The 23821-nt window shown below is 37.0% G+C and overlaps 1 protein-coding gene across 1 annotated transcript in view; it reads right to left on the reverse strand.

The window, feature by feature from the left end:
- The window catches only part of LOC150108907 (muscle calcium channel subunit alpha-1-like), a 1617925-nt gene that overhangs the window by 1423540 nt on the left and 170564 nt on the right, over nt 1–23821 (reverse strand). The window contains exon 2 of the mRNA XM_090414483.1: nt 22491–23022. Within this exon, the coding sequence (XP_090270609.1) occupies nt 22491–23022 (532 nt within the window). The remainder of the gene's footprint in view (nt 1–22490; nt 23023–23821) is intronic.

Genomic DNA, 23821 nt, shown 5'->3' on the forward strand with positions numbered 1-23821 from the left:
ACTCCATGGAGATACCATATAATAATAATAATCTACCTGTGTGGGTTTTCTGCAAACCGAGAAAGAAAGGGTGCTAGGGACGAAAGTGAGGCGGAAAGAAACGAAATTGAGAGAACGAATGAAAGTAGAAATGGCGTGATGCAGAAATCGCAAGTAAAAAAAATCGAAAGAATGAATGATAGCGAAAAAAGAATGACTGATGGCGAAAGTTGGACGCATGTTGGAACGAAAGTACGGAAACAAAGAAAGATATGTGAGAGTGAAAGTGAGAAGAATGATAGTGAAAGTTGGACGTATGTTGGACCGAAAGTACGGAAACAAAGAAGGATGAATGAGAGGAAAAGTGAGAAGAGGAGGTCGAGAGATAGAAAGTTAGAAAGATTTAATGATAGAGTGAATGTGTCGCGAGGTTCAGAAGGTGAATTGGATTGGATGAAGCAAGAAATGAAATGCATGCGGAATGAAATTAAGAGAATTCAGGTCAAAACTATTAAAATAAATCATGATGGCATGAAAGAGTTAACAAAAGATGAGCGAGTGGCGTTGTATGGCGACTCCATTATTAAAGGTGTGCTAGAGGATAAAATGCACAAGGTATGTTTTCCAGGCGGTAAAATGAGTAGAGTGATTGAGGCATTGAATATGAGGCGGGAACGAGCAAAAGAGTTAATTGTATTAATTGGTACAAATGATTTGAGAGAGAACAAAGAGCATGTCAAAATGAATGTCAGGAGACTGCTTGGAAAGATAAAGGAGAATAGTGTGACAGGAAGGGTGGTCAGTGTGTTGCCTAAGTATGATTGTGGTGAAATGAGGCGGAGAGCAAGGATTATGAATGATATTCTGGCTGAAATGTGTGAGGAGATGGGAGTACAGTTTGTTAATGTGTGGAATGAGTTTGAGGGACGAAGTGAGCTGTATGGGAGCGATGGACTGCATTTGAGTGGTTATGGTGTGTGTCGCTTGGAGAGACTGCTGCTGGAAAGTGGAGAAGTGAATAGAGAGAATGAATCAGATCGAGAGGGGAGTGATGTGGAAGAGCAGGAGAGTAATACAGGAGAGATTGAAGGAGTGGAAATGAATGGGGAAGTGAGTGGTATGAGTATAGAAAATGAGAGAATGGGTGTGTAAGAGGAGCAGGGAAACAGGGAGGCTCAGGGTGGACAGGGATACACAGCGTGAGAAAGGTGGATGCTCCAAGAGGAGGTGAGAGCATGTGTAAGCAGGAAAGTAATGGGATGATCAGAGATCAAAAGGAAACAGATGGAATTGCAAAGGTTTCTAAAATGAAGGAAGCAGAAAGGGAAATGGCCCCAGTCCAGCATGGAGAGATCACATCGAGTGAGTGGTATCAGTGGAACTAGCTGTAGATCCAGAAATGAGTTGTTGTGTTTGTATACCAATGCTGGAAGTATAAGAAACAAGGCGGATGAAATGGTTGCACTAATTGCATCTGTGCACCCAGAGATTGTCGGAATAAGTGAGACATGGTTAGATGAGGATGACATCCTGACAGGAATAGAGATGGAAAGGTATGATGTGTTTCGTGAGGATAGAAGGGGTAAAAAGGGAGGGGGAGTGCTATTGATGATAGAGAAAGAGTTATGTCCATACAAGGTAGAGATGCAAGAGGGAAATGGGGCCAGTGGTTTTGAGGCAGTATGGTGTGAGATAGAGGTGAATAGAATCAAATACTTGGTGGGATGTTGTTATAGACCTGGTAATGTGGATGGTGGTGATAGTGAAATGTATAGTCAAATAAGCCAAGCAAATAAGAAAAGGGTGATCATTATGGGTGATTTTAATTATGGCAATGTAGACTGGAATGAAGAGATAGCAACTGGAAGTAAAGAAAATGAGTTTCTTGAGTTTTTGAGGGATAACTACCTCAGACAGTATGTAACAGAGGGCACAAGAGGATTAAGGGTCTTGGATTTGGTCATCTCATCAGAGGATGTAATTATCAATGAGGTATCAAATCAACCACCAATTGGTGAAAGTGACCATGAGGTGATTACTTGGGTGGTTGCCAGCAGTGCAAGAACCCCTGTGAAAAAAGGGTATATGTGGAACTACAAGGGGGGGTGATTATGAAGAGCTCAGGAGACAGCTTGCAGGTGTAGCATAGAATGAGGAGTTAGCTGGAAAAGAGATCAATGCAGCTTGGGGGATTTTCAAAAAATATTTAGTGGATGCAATGTCTAAATGTATACCACGGGTGAGAAGGTTAAATAAGATAGGTGTGAGATGGATGAATAAAGAGATTAAGCATGCAATACAGAGAAAAAGGGCATTGTGGAGGCAGCATAAGAGAAGTGGAAGTAACCAATTTCATGAGGTCTACAAAGACCAGGCAAGGAGGGTGACTTGGTTGGTGAGAGTAGCTAAAGAGAGGTATGAACAGCAGTTAGCTAATGAAGCTAAAAAGAATCCTAGGGAGTTCTTTCGATATGTAGCCAGCAAAAGAAAGAATGATTATGGAAGAATGACATTGATTGGAGGAAATGGTATAGAGACAGCTGTTGCAGAATGTGTGGTCGAGATACTTAATGAGCAGTTCATAAAGATCTTTCAATCTTGTGAATGTGACTTCATGGAGAGATTAAGAGCAGTTGATGATGGGGAGGAGAGACTGACTGCAAGTGGGCAAGAGGTGTTTGGGGAATTGAGTAAACTAGATGTAAATAAGGCTGTGGGACTTGATAATATATCACCGCATATTCTGAAGGAATGTGCCAGAGAGTTGACACCTGCCTTGACATATTTTTTTAATATGAGTCTTGCACTTGGTCAAGTCCCTAAAGAGTGAAAGGAGGGCAAGATTGTGCCACTTCATAAAGGAGGTGATCGAACTCAAGCATTAAACTATAGGCCTATCTGTGTGTCAGGTGTTGTGGTTAAGTTGTTGGAGAAGCTTGTGAGAACTAGGATCCTGAGTTGGGTTGATAACAATGGTATTATCTTTGATGGACAGCATGGGTTTGCTAAATGGAGGTCATGTTTTAGTAATCTACTTACTTATTACAATAAAGTGACTGCTTCCATGGACAGAGGAAAAGAATACATAGTAATATAGTTGGATTTCGCAAAGGCTTTCGATAGAGTACCTCATGATAGGTTGACAGTCAAACTAGAGCAGATGGGGTTTGATATTAGATTGGTGCATTGGTGCACTGCTGATGGGTATCAACAAATTGTATATGGGGGAGCGATATCCAGGAAAAGGAAAGTCACTAGCAGAGTGCTTCAGGGGTCTGTTTTAGGGCCATTACTGTTTAACTAGCATATAAATGATATGGATGAAGATTTGGATGGAGATATTCAGTTGTTTGCAGATGATGCAAAGTTGGGACGAACCACGAAGTGTAGTGAAGATGTTGTGGTCTTGCAAGAAGACTTGAATAAATTGAGTGATTGGGCAAGCAAACGGGGATGTGAGTTCAATGTTGCAAAATGTAAGGTTTTAAAATTTGGAAAACAAAGATGGGATGCAGAATTTATGCTTGGCGAGAATATATTGTTGGAAGTAGAGGAAATAAGAGATCTGGGAGTGATAGTGGATAAGGATCTAAAATTTAGGGGACACATCGCCAAAATTGTGAAGACAACACAAAGACTTCTGGGAATGATGAGGAGGACACTGACGTGTAGAAGTAGGGAGATTCTTGTTCCATTGTATAAGGCTTTGATTAGGCCACACATGGACTATTGTGCCCAGATTTGGTCACCTGGTTTTCAGAAGGATGAAGAGATGTTGGAAAGGGTCCAAAGGCGACTGACTAAGGTAGTTTCTGACCTCTGGAATGTCGAGTATGAGGAAAGATTGAAAAGATGTAATTTGCAGAGTCTAGTGGAGAGAAGGAAGAGGGGAGATATGATAGAGACCTACAAGTTGGTAAGGGGTTGTTATAAGACCAATGGTGGAGAAGTTCTACAGAGAATAGTGGGAGATCAGGGGAGAACCAGAGGTCATCCCTGGAAACTGTATAAAGAGGGTGTGAGTAGGGGAGTGAGAGGCAGGTTTTTTTCGTGCAGAGTTGTGAATGATTCGAATGTCTTGCCTGAGAGTGTGGTGTCTGCAATTAGTTTGAATGTGTTTAAGACCCGGTATGATGAGATGTGTGTGAGATAAAAGGACCTCCTAGATGAGTCTTTGACTCCATGAGGTCTTGTTTAATAATAATAATAATAATAATTTAGAAGACATGCAATTAGAGTATCTAGAAAAGGCAGGTTATTGTTATTTTCTTTTTCTATGATGACCTGGACTTTGGGGCTGTTAAAGTGTAGGAGGAAGGAGTCTAATGTGTCTGAGCCATGTGGCCAGCAGAAGAAGTGTGATTGATATATCTTTGCCAGACAGAAAACCTGAGAATGGCAATGTCAAGGGCATGTTTTTCAAAATTCTCAATAAAGAAATTGGCCAGGGGAAGGGGGGAGATGGAATAGGGAGAGCCTAGGACCGTACCTTCTATTTGTTTATATATAATATCCCTCCAAGAGAAGTAGCTAGCATGGATGGCAAAATTGAAAAGATCACTGATTATCACAGAGGAAAGCATTTTTCAATAAAGAAAGAGGGATATTGGTACTGTGTTATACGAGACTACAAACCAGTACAAAAAAGGGAGTTACATTCCTTTTAAAAGCTAACAAAAATATTATTGCCAACTTAATTTTCATTAAAAATAATAATAATAGTAACAGCACTTCTAATTTTCTGTTCATTTTTCTTTATGTTCAGGATTGTCACTTTATTTAAATGTAAACTTTTTGAAATGCATGCTACCTTTTCCATTTTCTTAAGATGCTCCAAAGGAAATTTTATTTCAAGAGAAATGAAATCTTTGAGCAGTGTCTTTTTTTTTTTTTTTATTAGACATAATTTAGGGCCAGAATTTAATTCCTAACAAAAAAGTTAATCCAAATATGATTCTTAAGAATGATATTTAATAATGAATACTTGTAAAAATTAATAAACAATCAAATAAAAACCAAAAATAACATAAATACCTTAAAAGCCACAAATTGCAAGCAGCAAAGTTACAATTTTGAATGGTCTCAACAAGCACAAGTTCTATAGCATCGAATCTAATATGGAGATTTTCCAATAAACTAAAATACGGGAATTTCCCAATATTTATTTTTATTTATTTATTTTGCATAATGGCTAGCAAGTCAACAGTGATGATTCAACAAAAGAATGGAAATGCTGAAATACATCCAACATAATAACAACGGTTTTCTCTGCCCATTAGCTCAAAAATACCATGTTATGTGAAGTTTTCCCCAATTTTCTAACTTTGTTAGAGTAAAACTATGTTGTAGAAGTACAATGTTATACAGGGCAGTTGCCTGTAGTTGATCAAAGAATAGAGAGCACCAATATGAGAGCTCTGAAAAAAATTACAGGAATGAGCAGATGGCATCAATGGAAGAATCCTATGAAAATTAAGATATTAGGAAGAAAAATGACATGGTTAGCATTCAAGAATGTGTTAGCAGAGCTAATCTAAGATAACATAGTCACATAAACAGAATTGTAGGGGAGGGTAGCAAAAATAGTGTCTGATGTCATAAGAGCAGGAGAGGAAGAGGAAGACCAAGATCAGGATGGATTGATGAAGAAGTAACCTAGAAGATAAAAATATAATATCTGACAATAATGGATAAGTAACAAAATAAACTTAATTATGTAGTATTGTCACAGCATATAGTACATCCCTTGAGGTGTGTAGGAATTTGATGATGATAAGTGGTGGGTAAGTGAAATACAGTGAATGAGTGTTTAGTGAATAAACAGAAATAGTAAACAACTTTAAAATCTGGTTTGATGGACCTCATATCCTTGCAGATATGTATAATGCTATGCATTATGGGAAGGGGCACTACCCAGACCGGTTTTAACCTTTATTGAAGTCTAATCAGTGGCAGCTAGACCCAGAGGTGATACAAATGTTGAAGTAATGCAGAAGTCATACTTTCATATACAAGCAGCCAAAAGGTCTCACACCTTATTATTAAAATACTCTGAATTAGAGATAGTTGCTGGAAGTTTTTTCCACTTGTTTATACTACAAATTAAAGATGTTATTAAAATACTCTGGATTAGAGATAGTTGTTGGAAGTTTTTTCCACTTGATAATACTATAAATTAAAGTTATTAAAGATACTAAGAAATTATATACTTGGTTTAATCCTTTATCCAAGTGTAAGCAAACAAAGGATAGGGCAACTCATATATAAAAGCTAATAACTTCACCCCACTTGCCTAAGTATCCCATAATGCAAAGCACATATCCTTAAGGACATGTACAATGCTATGCATTATGGAACATTATGCATTAGTGACCCTTCCCATAATGCATAGCATTATGCATGCCATAAGGATATGTGTTGTGCAATTATGGGATACTTAGGCAAGTGAGGTGAAGTCATTGGCTTCTATATATTAGTTGCCCTATCCTGAAAATACTTCAGGTGCAAACTTTGTTTGCTTACACTTGAATAAAGGGTTAAACCAAGTATATAATTTCCTGGCATTTTTAATTTTATCATATATTTTACTGAACAGAAATTTATTGCTGACTTTCACATTTATATCACTGGATTTAGGAGTCACCTCATCATTATTATTTTCCTGGGTTTCACGGAATCATAACATTCACAGTGGGAGGTCAATGCTAGACAACACAAATCTATCATACCACACCTTAAACTCATCTGACATTTGCACTTTTACCACCCTCTCAGACAATGCAATCCATGATCTTACCACGCTCCATGCAAAAATCTTACTACAACTTGAGGATATAATTGAGTCATTTTAGTTGTTGAAAGGTTTTTATTGGATAGACAGTGGAGAGGTTTTTCAATGGTAGAGAAATCAGGATAAGGGTCATCCCTAGTAGTTACTTACTACTCCTTTTGCAACTTCTAGGGATGACCCTTGTCCTGGTTTCTCTACCATTGAAAAACCTCTCCACTGTCAATCCAATAATAACCTTTCAACAACTAAAATGACTCAATTATATCCTCGCTTCAACTTCTATCTACCAAACTCTACAGAATGCATTCCTTCAGTGTATCCTAATAACCAAAATCATACATTCTTGTTGATAAGTTTATATGTTGATAACACACGACTATTAAATTATTTCAGGAAATTACAACGTATGCTAAATATTAATTAAAAGAAAACTTTAATCAATACTTCCTATATTTCGGTAATGTTACATTGCCATCTTTTCAGCAATGTTACATTGGAAACATAAAACTATATTTAGTGCACATAGGCATGAACAATGAGCAAATGAGGCCAAAGAGAGTAACTAACGTTGTTCCTAGAGTCCTAAAGGTGCCCTCCTAGTGGGCTAAATTGGGTTGTCTTGACTGTTGGGCTGATGTTCTCATGTTGCAAGCTTTCCAAATTTGAGGGTTTCATGCACCCAAATTTGTTGAGGTTTGGGAAGTTTTTTAGAGCTGAGGCTGATTCCATGAACAATCTTTCATCTTTATATTTGCTGCAGTGCAGTAAAGTGGCTTTCTTTCATCGTATTCTGTGGCGGGTATCCAGAGCATGGTTCGCAAGCCCAGAATGGCTATATTGGTGAAACCGGATGTAATCTTTGTGTTCAGATCTCCTGATATTAGCTGTCCTGCCTGTTTGGCCATAGTGGACAGTTTACAGCTGCAAGGGACCTGATATATTCCACGTAGGTCTGGGGAAGTGGCCAGGCTTTAGTGGAGCAGATAAGGAATGCCAATTTCTTATATGGTTTGTAACAGGTCGTTAGGTCATATTTCTTTAGAATTTTGGTTAACTTTTCAGAAGTGTCCCAGATATAAGGAATGGTGATAGATTTAGTGTAATCTTTGTTATGAAGGGGAGTTAACTGGTTTTAATATTTTTGGGGAGATTGTAGCCATTGGCTAACAACGTGTTAAGGATGTGGTTTAGTTCGGTGGTTAGGGCGTTGTTATCTGAACAGATTCAGTTCAGATATAGGGTTTTTATAACCCCATATTGTTGTGGGGGGGGCATGGGATTGCTGGTGAATGTATCTGCCTGTATGAGTTGGTTTTCTGTAAACAGAGAAAGCCAAGGATCCATCATCAGGCTGGTGTGTGATCAGAGTGTCTAGGAAAGGAAGACTGTTGTTTTTTTCTTTTTCGAAGGTGAACTGGATTCTGGGCTGTTGGTTGTTTAAGTGTGTTAAGCAGATGTGGAGTTTATCTGAGCCATATGGCCAAATAGCAAACACATCATCCATATAGCATAGCTAAACAGTCGTTTTTTTGTGGGGCTGAGTTTAAGCTTTTTTTTCTTCAAAAGTCTCCATATAGAAGTTGAAAGCTTATTTTTCACTTGGATCCAGAATAAAGGATGACCATGCTATTGCTTCTGCCTGGTATCTCCATGTCTGGGCCTGGCTCTCACTGAAGAGACCTCAATAAAGGTCAAAAGTATGGGTAGTGGCCCTTCCCTTAATGCATAACATTATACATATCCGCAAGGAGATGTGTTTTGCATTATGGGAGATACTGAGATAGGAGTGATGTTAGCTTGGTCCACCTTTGCAACAAGTTGCCCGGTGTTGTACTGTCTTACCCCAGTCCTGAAGATACTTTCAAGTGCAAACGTTGTTTGCTCACACTTGGATAAAGGATTAAACTAAATTTATTATATCTCCATATAGAAGTTTGCCAGTGGTGGGGAGAGTGGCTGTTCCCCCTCTATCTATTTATAGAAGTATTGATTAAAGTTTTCTTTTAATAAATTTCCTGAAATAATTTAATAGTCAAAATTATACAGTCCTAATATCATTTTTGTTATTCATCTCTGTACCCTCTCCAAGATTATTATTATTATCATCATCATCAGGCATCCATGGAGTCAAAATTACCCACCATTCTCCATGCAAAAAAACTGCTCCTCAAATCCTTGCCCACACCCTCTTTATACAGCTCCCATCCCTTTTTCTTTCCCAATTCTGTGTAAACCCTCTTCCACATTAATCTGATAATAACCATTATGAAGCTTATATGTCTCAATCATATTCCCTTGCCTCCTCCTATTCACCAGTCTCTGAAAATTGCATTTCATTAATCTGTCTTCATATTCAACATTCCAGATACCAGAAATAACCTTAGTAAATCATCTATGGACCCGTTCCACTATTGATTCATCCTTTTTGGAAACCAGGTGACAAAATCTGTATACACAGTAATCCAAAGGTGGCTGATCAATGCCTTATACAATGGAACCATAAACATTCTTACTTCTACACATCAGTACTTTGCATCATTGCCATAATCTATTACACTCTCCTCATATTTTTTCCAATGTGTCCTCAAAATTGTAGGTCCTTGTCCTCAATCACTCCCAGATCTGTCATTTTCTCTACCTCTTCCAAAATATTTACACCAATTGTATATTCTACATCCTGTCTTTGCTTCTCAAATTTTAAACTTTACACTTTCCAGCACTGAAATGAGAGCCCCACTAACTTGCTTTTTCTGCCAGGGCATTTCAGGCCTTTTGCAAAGCCCACCATATCTGCTCTATTTTTCACAGTCTCCCCAACTTTGCATCATCAGCAAACAACTGCATATCAAAATGCCACAGTACATGCATGCCCTCATCCAATGCATTTGCTGTATGCTTTTAGACTTAGGTACTAGTTTACACTAATAATTAAATTTCATGAAATAAATACAGCACAGAGGTACTGGTTTACACTTATAATTAAATTTCATAGAATAAATACAGCACAGAGATACAATAAAACATCAGGTTTAATCATTCCGGTATTTCGTCTCTGTCACTAAGACATCTTCAGAAATATAATGTTAAAATTGTATTAACACACACAACAAACACACATAACAGTGAGTGAAAGAAATTAGACCACTGGAAGCCTAAAGTCCTATGAAGGGCACCATGTATTTGTACTGTTAGCTAGTCCTAGCTGTTGGACAGGAGGCCAAGGAATTAAAGTTTCTCAATTGGAAGATTAACACAATGATATTTATTTAGATTAGGTTGTTTTCTAAATCTGCTGCTGATTCTAAAAAGGGACTTTGAAGTTTGTATCTGCTGAGATGAAGAATAGTATTTTTCCCTATATCATCCTGTGCAAGGTATCAAATTTAACATACAATTTAAATTTACAAAATATAAATACAAGCTTAATATTGTATTCCTAAAAATGTGTCTGTGACAGAGACAAAATATTGGAATAATTAAAACTGTTGTTTAATCGTTTCTCTATGCTGTATTTATTAAATTAAATTTAATTATGAATGCATTTGTCAAATTGTTATAAATAAGTAGATTACTAAAACACAATCTTCCTTTAGCAGGCACATGCTTGCCATCAAAGAGAATGCTACTAATGTCAACCCAATTCTGAATCTTGGTCCTAACTAACCTCTTTAACACTTTAACCACAACTCTAATAACAGAGATTGGTCTATAATTCAAATCTTTTATTATCATTACAAGTATCTCCACGGAGTCAGTAGACTCGTTGCGGGAGACCCAAACTAGCAAAACAATATCTGTCATATCTCTTCTTGAATTCATTTACAGACGAAGAGCTCACAACTAAGTCAGGCAATGAATTCCACTCATTCACCACCCTCCAGGCAAAAAACCTTGTTATGACACCTTTGTTAACCACACTCTTCTTTAATTTCCAGAGATGACCTCTTGTTCTTCCATCACTATCACACAGCTGAAACATTTCCCCTGCATCACTCCTATAAAAACATTTCAGTAATTTGAATGTTTCTATCATATCCCCTCTTCTTCGCCTATCAACCAATCTCTGCAATTCACAAGCTCTCAATCTATCAATGTAGGGATCATTTTTTATATCACTCACCAACTTGGTCACTCTTCTCTGAACCCTCTCCACAGCCTCCTCATCTCCAAGGAATCCAGGTGACTAGACCTGAGCAAGTAATCCAAATGTGGAAGTATCAATGCTTTATAAAGGGGAATAATAACCTCTTTATCTCTGGATGTCAGTGTGTTCCTCAACAACAAGTAATCCTATGTGCAATCTTGGACACCTTAGCAATGTGTCCTCTGAACTTCATCTCCCTATCTACCAATACCCCTAAGTCCCTAGCCTCATCAATCTCTTGGAGTACCTTTCTATCGATGTAGTACACAGCTGGTAATCTTTTAATCCCAAAATGCATGACTTTACACTTTTCCACATTGAACTGACATCCATTATCTTTTGCCCATTTTACCAGCTTATTTAAATCCTCCTGCAAACTTTCAACATCAGCTTGATTTTTTATTGCACTACACAACCTTGCATCATCAGCAAACAACTGAATATCTCCCTTTAAGCCATTTCCTATATCATTTATATACAAATTAAACAACATTGGCCCAAGCACAGAGCCCTGAAGCACACCACTGGTCACCTGCCTCATTCTGGACTCGGCTCCTCCATACACCACCTTATGGTATCTCTCCCTGAGCCATTCTCCTATCCATATCACCAATTTAATATCCATTCCCATCTGCTCCAATTTGCGTAACAGTGTTCTATGGGGTATCCTGTCAAAAGCCTTAGCAAAATCCAGAAGTACCACTGTGTAGCCAGTTCCTTTGTCCAACTCAAATGTTATTCTATTATGAATAGTTAATAGATTGCTAAGGCAGGATCTACCTTTAACAAAACCATGTTGGCCTCTATAGAGTATCATATCCTGATCCACCCATTCTTGAATTTTGTCTTTAACAACTTTTCCAATACTTTTACCACTACTCCTGAGATGGTGATTGGTCTGTAATTAAATACCGCAGTTTTAGAGCCACCCTTATGCAAAGGAACCACTTTGCCTAACTTCCACTCCCTAGGGACCATACCAGAGTTCAAACTTAAATTAAATATCCAAGTAAGACGGGTTGACAATTCATTTGCACATTCACGCAACACCCGAGCTGATATTCCATCTAAGCCTACAGCAGTATTTGCATTTAAATTTTGCAATATATTTAATACCTCTGATTCTTTAGCTTCAATTCTCACATTAGGTATTGCTACAGGTATAAAGATCTTGTCTCATCACTCTGCTTGTTTATGAAGTAGAACAATTTTATAATTTTCTTTTCACTCCTCTGGAACTTGGCTCAGTGCAAGCCTCATGTTAAAAAGATATGTCAAACCTGTTGTTAACTCTCCAGAGTATTCCCCCCAAAACCCAGATAATATGTCATCAAGCTGTACAGCTTTAAAATCCAAGTGACAAGATCTGAGCACAGAAATCCAGATGTGGTCTGATCAAACTTTATACAATGGAATCATCATCCTTTTATCTCTTGTGATTATTCTGCTTTGAAAGTGATGGTGGGAAAATGCTATGAAAGATGGATCAAAAATGCAGGTCAGGTTGCAAGATTGAAGCAATGAATGGAACAGAGAATATGCATGAAATGTCTGTAATGGTGCAACGGTAGATAAGACTAAAAGAAGGGGTTAAAAGTGACATGACTGAGAGAGATAGTAAAAGTATTGATTGAAAGATTAGGAGTATGACAGATATAAAGAATGAAGAGTTGGCAGTAATGAAGGAGATAGCTCAGTTACATAAAGTGAAACACATGACAAAGCGGGAGCTGCAAGAAATGCAGAAACATCTGAAAAGTCAACTGATATCCAGGGGTGAATTCTCCATGCTTGCTATGCAAGCTCATTAATTGAGAAAGAATATTTATTTGTTAATAAATGCATGCATTTATCTATAAGAATTCCATTTAGGCTTTTATTTTTGTAGATAGAAGACGTCTTAAGCTTGCGCGGCAATAATTGAGCTTTGCATTGTGTATCGAAGGCTGATGCTTGCTCGTCTAGTCAAAGTTATCTTTGCTTTCTCGGTTCTAGGAGCTTCCAGTCCTCACAGCAGCACTGTGATTTCATGCACACGTGCACATAGCCATTTCACATCGTCTCACTCTGTTACTTAAACACAGGCCATATGCAGTCAACGTAGCTCTAGCCAGTGAGCTTCAGCCAGCCTTCACAAGCGTGCATGTTGCTTGGGAAAATTAAGTTACAACCAACTTTTTATGACGATGTTATTGACCAGTTCATAAAGAAGAACCGTAGGGTAGAATTTGTATTCAAGTAGCTAAATTGAAAAAGACAGAATATCATTTGTAAAATAAATGTTGTATTTGAATGATTAAATGTACATACATTTCTACATACCTGTATATAGTTTTAAATGGTCAGTAATTCATAAATCATGTTCATAAATCTATTCATAAATCCATTCATAAATCATGTTCATAAATCTATTCATAAATCCATTCATAAATCTATCATACATGATAGAATCATCATAGTGAGAGATTGACAAAACCATGATTCCCAGGAGCAAAAAGTTAGTGAGGCTATCAGTGCAAAAGGATAAAGTGAAAGACTTGATTGTTTTGACTGGAATGAATGATTTGAAAGAAGTAAAGTATGACATGAAGGAGGACATGAAAGAATTACTGGACGTAGCAAAAGAAAAAAATGAGAAAGTTAAGATGGTGAGTCTTTTGCCGCAGTATGACAGAGTTGAGCTGAGAAGGAGGGCCATAATAGCGAATGAGTCAATGTGTAGGTTATGCAGGAGGAATAATGTGTATTTGTGGATGTATGGAGTGAGTTTGACAGGCAAAAGGACTTATACAAGAAGGGTAGTGGTTTGCATCTGAATGGACGGACATTCAGAGTCTGGAAAAATTGTTGTTGAATGAAGTGAAAGTGGATGTGAAAAATCAGGGAAACTAGAGCATATCAGTGGAGCAGCTGAGTGTAAGAATGTGTATAAAATGCATAAGTTAGTACCACTAGTAACAAACCAGAATGGGATAGTTAGTATAAGGCATCAAGATAGCAGTGAGCCTAAGGGGCATTTGCACTTTATATACACTAATACCAGGAGCATTCAGAACAAGGGGAGAGGAGTTTTGGACATTGGTAGGTACATCTTGTCCAAGGGTTATTGGCATTAGTGCACATAAAGTGCAAATGCCCCTTAGGCTCACTGCTATCTTGATGTTTGATCCTATATTAGAATACTATAGGATCAGATAGTATAACAGATGAGTTTTATATGAAGGTGCTAGGAAATTGTCAGTGCCTTTGACCACATTATTTAATAACAGAAAATTATATAATTAGTGGGATAAAATGTGAAGAATATAGTGTATTCAGGGAGAATAGAGAGAAAAGAACAGGAAGGAGTGTTATTGATGATAGCCAAAGAAGTGCAACCAAAGAGAGTAGATTTCAACTGCAGGCCAGTGAAAATAGCACATTTGAGGCTATCTTGTGTGAGATAGAGGCCAGCAGAACAAAATATACATTTGGATGCTTCTATAGACCAGAGGATGTAAAGGATGATGGAAATAATATTTATCAACAAATAAGCTCAATAAGGAGGATGGGTAATTATTATGAGGGATTTCCAATCTATGGGAACGTAGATTGGAAAGAAGAAAGGACACATGGGATGAATCAAATGGAATTTATGCAGTTACGAAGGAATAATTAACTGATACTAAGGGTTTGAGAGTGCTAGATCTAGTGAATGCATCAGAGAATTTGTCTATAACCAATATGATCACATTGCCACCAACTAACAAGAGAGGTCATATGGTCTTGACCTTGCATGTGGATAAATGCGTGGAATTTTCAGTTAAGAGAGATAAATTACAGGGCTAGTAATTATGACAAATTTAGGAGATTGCTTGGATCAGTGAGTAAGGCATGTGAAACTGCAAGGAGTGGATGTTGATAGTGCATGGGGAAGTGGTAAAGGAGTGTTTGAGGGAGGTAATGGCAGACTGCATACCTAGAGTCTGAAGATTAAATCATGTAGGAGTTAAATAGATGAATATCAACATTAAGCTGGAGCTACAAGAAAAAATAATAATAAATTTGTGGAGAGAATGCAAAGAGAAAGGTGACCAGCAGGCATATGAGAAATACAAAGCACAGGCCAGAAGAGTAACCAGTGTGATAAGAAAGACAAAAGCAGAGCATGAAAGGAAATTAGCAGTGCAGGCCAAATATAATCCCAAACATTTCGATACGTTGCAAGTAAAAGGAAGAACATAAAAGGAAGAACACAGAATGATTTTAATGAATGCCAATGGTAGGGAGGTAACTGAATCAGTCAAAATAGTAGAATTACTAAGTGAACACTCTGCAAGAGTATATCATCCAGGTAGAGATATTGTAGTAATGAGAGAGGCAAAGACTTATACGGGGACTGAGATAAATGAAATGGAGGTGCATAGCATATTACAGAACCTTGATATGAATACAGCTATAGGATCAGATAGTATACCAGATGAGTTTTACGTGAACGTGCTAGGAAATTGTCAGTGCCTTTGACACCTTGTTTAATCACGTCTCCAAAGGGGGTAGGAAGAGGGAAAATAGTTCCGTTGCATAAAAGAACAATCCATGACTGATGTAGCAAATTACCAACCAATCAACATATCAGGAGTTGTTGTCAAGGTAATGGAGAAGTTGGTCAAAAGCAAAATACAGTAATGGATAGACAGAAATGGGATATTGTATGACAACATGGTTTTGTGAAGGGTAGGTTGTGCCTCAATAACTTGTTCACATTTTATAATACAGTGACAGCTGAGTTTGGATAAAGGGAATGGGTTTAAAGTGATACTGCTGGACTTTGCAAAAGCCTTTGACAGGGTACCACATGGAATTCTAATCATAAACTGCAGCACATGGGCATGGATATAAAGTTGGTGAAGTGAATAAGAGGATGATTGATGGAGAGATATCAGAGAGTAGTTTAATCAGGAGTAGAGTCCAGAAGAAGGCCTGCGACTAGTGGCATGCCACAGGGCTCTGTTCTTGGACCTACTATTTAATTTGTAAATTAATAATACACGAAAGGATCTGAGAGGAACTGATCAGTTATTTGCCAATGATGCACAGTTAGGTAGGGCAATAGTTAATACACATGATGTCAAAATTTTGCAGGATGATTTCGAGAGATTGGCAGACTGGGCAAAGGAGAATGGATATCAGTTTAATGTGCTAAAGTGTGAGGTTATGCATGTCGGAGTGAAAAGATTACCAGCTGTATACTACTGTGGAGGAACTGTATTCCAGGAAATTGACAAAACCAGAGACATGGGAGTGTCAGTGGATAGGGAGTTAAAGTTTAGAGAGCACATAGCAAAATTGGATAAAGCGGCTCATCAGATCACTTGGTTACTGAAGAATACATTGAAGTGTAGAGACAACCAGGTTATTACTCCTCTGTATTGAGCCTTAATAAGATCCCATTTTGACTCATGCAGATCTGGTAATTTGGTTTTCATAGCGATGAGGTAGATGTGGAGAGGATCCAGAGGCAAGTGACCAAGACAGTAGCATGTCTATGGAATGAACCTTACGAGAACAGGTTGAAGATTTGTGGATTACAGAAATTGGTTGACAGGCGGAAAAGGGACGATATGATTGAGTCACAAATTACTAAAGGTTTTTATAAGATTGATACAGAGGAAATTTTTCAGAACATATATGGTTGTGGGAGAACTAAGGGCCATCCATGAAAACTGAGTAAGAGTGTAGTTAGTAAGGGTGTTAGAACTAGATTTTTTGCTTAGAGAGTGGTGAATGAGTGGAATAGTTGCCAGAGTCTGTTGTGGGTGCCATTCAAAGCAAAGTATGATAGATACTGCACGAATGTTGGATAGTACTTAGTGTGATGTTTAGGATCTCCCTTGATGAGTCTAAGAACTCTGTAGTGTAGCCTGTAATAATAATAATAATACTGCCCTCATGGTCCTCCTCGATACTGCAGTAATTCCATAAGTTGTCTTCAAAACCTTTGCAATATGTTCTCTGAACTGCAAATTTCGATCTAAAATACCTTACTTCCTTGAGTGCATCTCCACAATATATATATATATATATATATAGAATCTATATATAGTATATAGCATCTCACCTGTGGATCAAAATTTCAAAACCTTACATTTATTTGCATTAAACTATACCTGCCATTCCTCTGCCCATCCTTCCATTTTATTCAAATCCTCTTGAAGAGCTAAAACATAAGCACTATTACTAATAACTCTCCCAAGCTTCATATCATATGCAATACAACTGAATATGTCCCTGTAGTCTAGTTAAAAAAATCATTGGCATAAAGACTGAATAGTAATGGTACTAGTACTGAACCCCTGTGGAACTGAACTTATACTCTTCCTAATCCCTGTTACTGCTCCTCCACATACAACTCTCAGATATCATTCAGAAAGTGACTTACAAATCCAATCCACTAACCTGATATCTAAATCTATATGTTGCAACTTAAAAAAAAATTGTCATGCAGCACTCTGTCAAATGCCTTTGCAAAATTCAAGAAACTGACAGTGTGCACGTGTGTGTGCCTTACCCTATCTACTGCTCTTGCTATTCTATTGTTAAAAGCAACCAGGTTACTAAAACAAGAGCACTATTTAAAAAATTCATCCTGGCCTGCATAAATAATATTGCCCTCATATGCACAATTCTGTATGTGAGTTCTTACCAATTTCTCGAAAATCTTAACTACAGATGAAACACACAATGGCCTACAGCATGATACCTCCACTACCACCCTTATAGTACTATCTTATCTTCCTTCCACTATGCAGAAACTTACCTTGTTGCAATACTTTCATTAAATAGCCAGGTTAATTCATTTAAACAGCACATTCCCTTAAAAATTTGGGAAATTCCATCTAGTCCTCCTGCCTTAATAACACGTAGCATACTCAGTATTTGGAATACATCCTTTCATTCACTTCTAATGCTTCATCTTCCTTAACCTAGGAATAAAGCCTACTTTACCAGGATGGAATACTTAATAAAGTGATCCTTAAATAGCTCAACTATATCATCTGGTTGGTCACTCAAGTCCCATCTTCATCCAGCAGGGGTCATCCATCCACAATCATTTTTCCTCTTACTGGCTACATAGCAAAAAGACTTCTTGGGATTATCCTTGGAGTGCAACACTAGTCTCCTTTCATATTCTAATTTTTCTCTCCTTAATATGCTCATCACCTTCCTAGCCCAAGCTTTATATTCCTCATGCAACTATCCTCCACCTTTCTCTCTTTATATGCCTTCAATAATTTCTTTTTCATCTGCAATTTCTGTTTAATTTCTCTAGTCATCCATTTGACTCCAAATCTCTTCATCTTCTTCACTTGCAATCTGCTCTTTCTGTCAATAATTTTTTCTTATTATCTCTCATGCACCACTGGCCTCTCTTACTTCATTTTCATTGTACTGCTCTAAGCTGCTTTCTAAGTCTATTGTCTGCTTTATAATTCCGCATAAATTCCTTCTGCCTTGATGCTTCATGCTTATTTATTCTCTCTACCCCATGCTTCAAGTTTCTCAAAAAATCCACTATCTAGACCAAAAATTCAGTTTCCTCAGTACTGTATACTGCTTCCTCTGCAAAGTTTATACTGCTCATTTTATCTTGCTATTGTTGAAGTCCCCCATAATGACCACTCACTTTGCACTGCCAAACTAATTTGCCTAAACATTTCCTACTCATCACTATTTCCTAGTCTATCCCCTTAAATATCTTGCCCTATACAATTCCTTCTCTCACCATATACTCTCAGAGCTATCAGTGTTATTTCCACTCTGATTCCCTATCCTCAGAGGGCACAATTTATCTCTTATCATAAATAACACTTCACTCCACCCCACCATAACCATCACCATGTTTACCTTCCCTATCTTGCTGAAATATGCTATACTCTTTGATAGGTATTCCTCAGTTAACCAAGTTTCACTGGTTAACTGAGGAATTACCTTTGGAGAGACAGCCAAACAATGCTACAAACTCAATCCCTTTATGCCTAATACTCCTGGCATTTGTATACAGAAAAACCAGTGCACTGCCAGTGGCTCTGCAATATTACTAGTATACACCATCTCATTTGTCGAGTCACTGTCTCATGGGGTCATCCCTGCTATGTTCCACTCCTGCAACTCTAGTTTGCTTGTCCTAACACATTCACTTGTCCAGAAAACAAATTTCTCCAAATGCATACATCTTTCTTTGTTCAAATGTAATACATCTCATGCTTACAGCTCCCTTCTGTCCTTATATATACTCCATGCATTCCACATATTCCAGAATCCCCTCTTTCTACACATCATCAGTGGCATTGTTAAGTAAACTTAGAAAAGTACCACTATAATGAGAATAATGTATATGCTAATGGTTTGTCGGTATCAATTATTATTAATCAGTCTCATTAGTCCCAATACAATCAGTAATTATTATTATTATTATTTAGATTCTTAGCATTTGCATCTTACTCCAGCAACACATCCTACCGAACTATTCACTCTACATGTAGAAAACTGACTTCTCATTCCCTTCACCACATCTGCATACAACTTCCAAGAAAAGTCTCCTGTTCTTCCCTTCTACTATGTATAATATTCTTTGTATTAATCTTATAAAATTTCCTTCTCCAACTTAAATGTCTCTATCACATGATTTCTTTTTTCGCTATTCACTAATTATGTCAATTATGTCAATATGGACAGCAGAGTCTAATTATCAGGTATGTTAGAAAAGAAAGAAGATTTAATTAAAGTGCACAAAATTGTTGGGGGGGGAAGTATTGAATGGAGACTGTTTTCGGTTGGGATACTGGACTGGCAGTAGGACAAATGGATATTTATTACTTAAATGATACTGAAAAGTTACTATTCGATAGTGGAATTTTTCAAAGCAAACATTCAAAGCAAGGTTGACTCTTACTACAGAGAATCCATAGGGACTGCAGGAATAGCTTGTTATAATGCATAGTCTACTGTAGTGAAATTTCTTTAGAACAGTACTTATGCCTACAGGACTTTGTATGGGACTTTCAAGTATTCGTTACAGTGAATGAATGAATGTTTGATGTGATCAGCTCAGAAATCATATATTATAATAACAGTAATATTCCTGGATAAAATGAAAGATAATATTAATATGCATATCATATCGTAAATGAGAACCTCCAATATCATTTAAATGTCTCTTTTGCAATCGCACTTCATCACAGTTTGCACTGTTTTTTCATGATCTTCACATCCTGCTTAGAAAGATGACTAATGTTTAATGTTAGAAAAAAGAAAATTATAATTTGGATTTATCATTTTTTGCAAGGAATTCTTAAAGGATTGGGAATGTAAATAGAGAGCACTGATTACAAAATATTTAAAAACTATATGAAAAAGAATAATTAAAATCTAATGAGAGACTCAAATAATAAAAATATATATTGGAAAAACGAGAGGTTTTTCCAAGAAAAAAGTACATTTCTACAGTTTTTGCAGGATAACTACTTATGGAGTTTGTGATGGAAGCAACAAAAAGTTTCAGAGTGTTGCATTTAGTGAAAGCCTCACAGGATATATGCTGTGAATGAGACATACAAGGGTTGTTTGAAAAGTTTGGTAAAAAAAATAAGTTAAACACAGTTTTTTTAGAAAAAAAATCATCTTTATTTCTCAATACACTCTCCATCAAGGTCTACACATTTGGTCCAGCAAGTTTTTTTTTTCCCACCGAGCCAAATTTTTAAGTTTGGGAACAAGACATCACACAGGGCCAAGTCCGGAGAATACGGTGGATGTGGAACCAATTCAAACCTCGATTCATGCAATTTTGCCATTGCAATGGCCGATGTGTGGGATGGTGCATTGTCTTGATGAAAGAGCCTTTTTATGTGAGGCAATCTTAACCGTTTTTGTTTCAGTTCTTCTTTTAAATGATCCAACAATGATGCATAATAGACTCCTGTTATACTTTGATCCTGTTATTGCCTTACCCCTTTTCCAAATAGTCTATCATGATAATTCTTTGGGAATCCCAAAAAACAGTGGCCATCACCTTCCCAAATGACAAAACAGTCTTCGCTTTTTTCGGTGCTCTTTCACCGGGCATTGTCCACTGTTTTGACTGCTGCTTGGACTTAGATGGTGGATCCAAGTTTCATCTACAGTCATGAATCAATGCAAAAAATCCTGCAAATTGTGATTAAACATCGCCAAATACTGCATTAAAATGTCTTTTCGCATGCATTTTTGATCGACAGTCAACAATTGCGGCACCTATCATGCACACAGTTTTTTCATGTGCAATTTTTTGTGCAGGATATTATATAAACATTCAGCTGAGATGCATACAATCTCAGCAATCTCATGCACTTTAACTCAGCGGTTTTCCATAATGATATCATGAATTTTGTCAATCGTTTCCTTCGTAGTGACCTCAGTCAGGCATCCAGAGCACGCGCTTCATCTTCAATGGACTTACAACCATGTTTAAACTCATTCATCCAAAAATAAATAATCTTTGATGCTGGTGCAGAGACCCCATGAACTGCATCTAACTCAGCTTTGATCTGCGCAGCCATCCATTTCTACAAATAAAAGTGTTTTATCACTACACAAAACTCGTTTATCTCAATTTTCATGAAAATACAGTTATTTTAAATGTTTGCCAAATGAGAACTACACGTCGCACATGGCTAAAATTTTTCCAGGGGTCATGAAAAAGATGATACGTGCTGACACTGGTATGAACGAACAAGTTGTGTCGCCATTTATTGGAAATTTACCAAACTTTTCAAACAACCCTTGTACACATCGCTGCATACAGATGATCTGGTTTCCATTGTAATGATGAGAAATTGTAGAGGATCAAGAGATGAGTGACTATGATGATATCAGGAGTCTGGAACTTTTATGATAGGAAAACAAGGGGAAAATGCAAATTGCAAAGTTTACTGGATAGGTTGAAAAGAGATAATATAACTGAAGCATTTTGATGAAGAGATCTTTCATAATTAATATAGAATTGATTATAGATAGATAAGAGGATGAGAGGAAATGAACCATCCCTAGAAATTGTATAAGGAGAGATGTGAATGGAAAACACTGAAGTATGTCATGAATTTTAAAAGCATGAATGAGCTGTAACATTTGATGTGACAGGCATGGTGCTAGTTAAGTGAGATCTGCGATAAGTTTATTAACTCCATGAAGGTCAGTTGGTGATAACTGGAAGAATTTACAAGTTATCACCAACAGTTTTTAACAAAAAAAAAGATGAAAAAAAATTCTTTTTTTTTTGTCATCTTCCTCATATCAGAGAGTCAAAGTATCACTTAAAATTATTTTACACTATTCCTTTTATTCAAGTATTATATCTAGAATTCCTAAATGATAATTAGAAAAAAGCAAAAAAAAAAAAAAAAAAAAAGTTGAAATTAGTGAAGACAAGAACAAAGGAAATCCAAGGGAAGATAAAGTGATTTTATCCCTTATTAATCAATACCTATTGAAACTGTTAAATTATACATATTAAAAATTGAATGTAACTGATGATAAAAATATAAATTCATGAAAGGATATTTCCATTCAACAATGTCGATGCACATTTTTCTCATTGGATTTTTCAGTTTTAAACAAAACAGTGCACGAGAAGGTCTTTCAACCACTTTTGGACCCTTTCTCACTGGTCTCCTCCTTTCTTTGTTCATAGCTGTTTGTGTGGTAGCAGCCCCAAGGGCAGTCTGCCAGGCACTGGACAAAGGTTTTGTATCACTATTTCGACTGCGAATGCTTCCAGGACCACTGATGCCCCCACCTCCACTAGTCCCACCTCTCCCAGTGCCACCAGGTGGTGGTCCAACAGCACCTGATGGTTCTTGAAGGAACTGACAAGGATGATGATTAAGTAAACTAGGTGATGATGGGATGGAGAAGTGACGCGATAAATGGCAGGTGGAAGAAGAGGCATAGGAAAACTGCTGTTGTTGTTGTTGGTGGTGGTGGTGGTTGTGATGATGATGTTGTTGCCTTTCTTCAGTAACCATAGGAGTTGCAGTGGAATCAGGAATTGGGAGATGACATGGGGAGGCCTGCACTGGAGCATCTTGTTTCCCTGAAATGAAAAAATGACTAAATACGTGTTTCGAATAATACTGAAAAATAAAAAAATAAAATAAAAAAACATTAGTACAATGAACAAAATACAAAATGCATCTACATTAAATATACACTTCCATAACTTTGCATGTAAATATCATAGAAATAATTGCAAATCTCAAACTATATTTCAAAGAATAGAAAACTGTTCAAAACATTAAATTAATGTCGTATAAATGGAATATTATTCAGCAGTTAAATATGGAGATGGAGAGAAGTAAAAGCAAGTATAAGTTGCACATAATGGTTATTTATAATCAACATGGACCACATTATTAAAGAAAATAATATTAAACCTGGATGCCTATGTCAGCTTACTTTTTTACTCTATTGAGATAATGTTAACCTCTTAACAGATCTGCTAAAAGTCTTTAATCATATTAAATAATAACCATCACTAATGTAGTATGAAAATAAACACTAAAAAAAGATAAATTTATATATAAAAATTTATATATATATATATAAAGACTAACAAATCTGTTGAACTGCGTATTGAGGGGCATAAGAGAGACATCTCCTATAAAAGATCACATGCATCTGCGCTATCCAGTCATGTTCTTTTCTCTAATAACCCTTATGACGATGTACAGAGTCACTCAGTTTGCTGGGATAAATCCGAAAATATTTTTCGCTATAGTGATGAGTTTGAAAGAAAAATCGCGGAGTCCAGAGAAATCCTCCTTAATCCTTAACATTTGAACAGCAATTTGAGTTATAACATCCCTGATAGCCATACTGCAGTTGTTCAATAC

Source organism: Typopeltis vanoorti, chromosome 2, assembly GCF_054136105.1.
Source record: "Typopeltis vanoorti isolate ZY-2024b chromosome 2, IOZ_Tvanoo_1.0, whole genome shotgun sequence".
Classification (NCBI taxonomy): domain Eukaryota; kingdom Metazoa; phylum Arthropoda; class Arachnida; order Uropygi; family Thelyphonidae; genus Typopeltis; species Typopeltis vanoorti.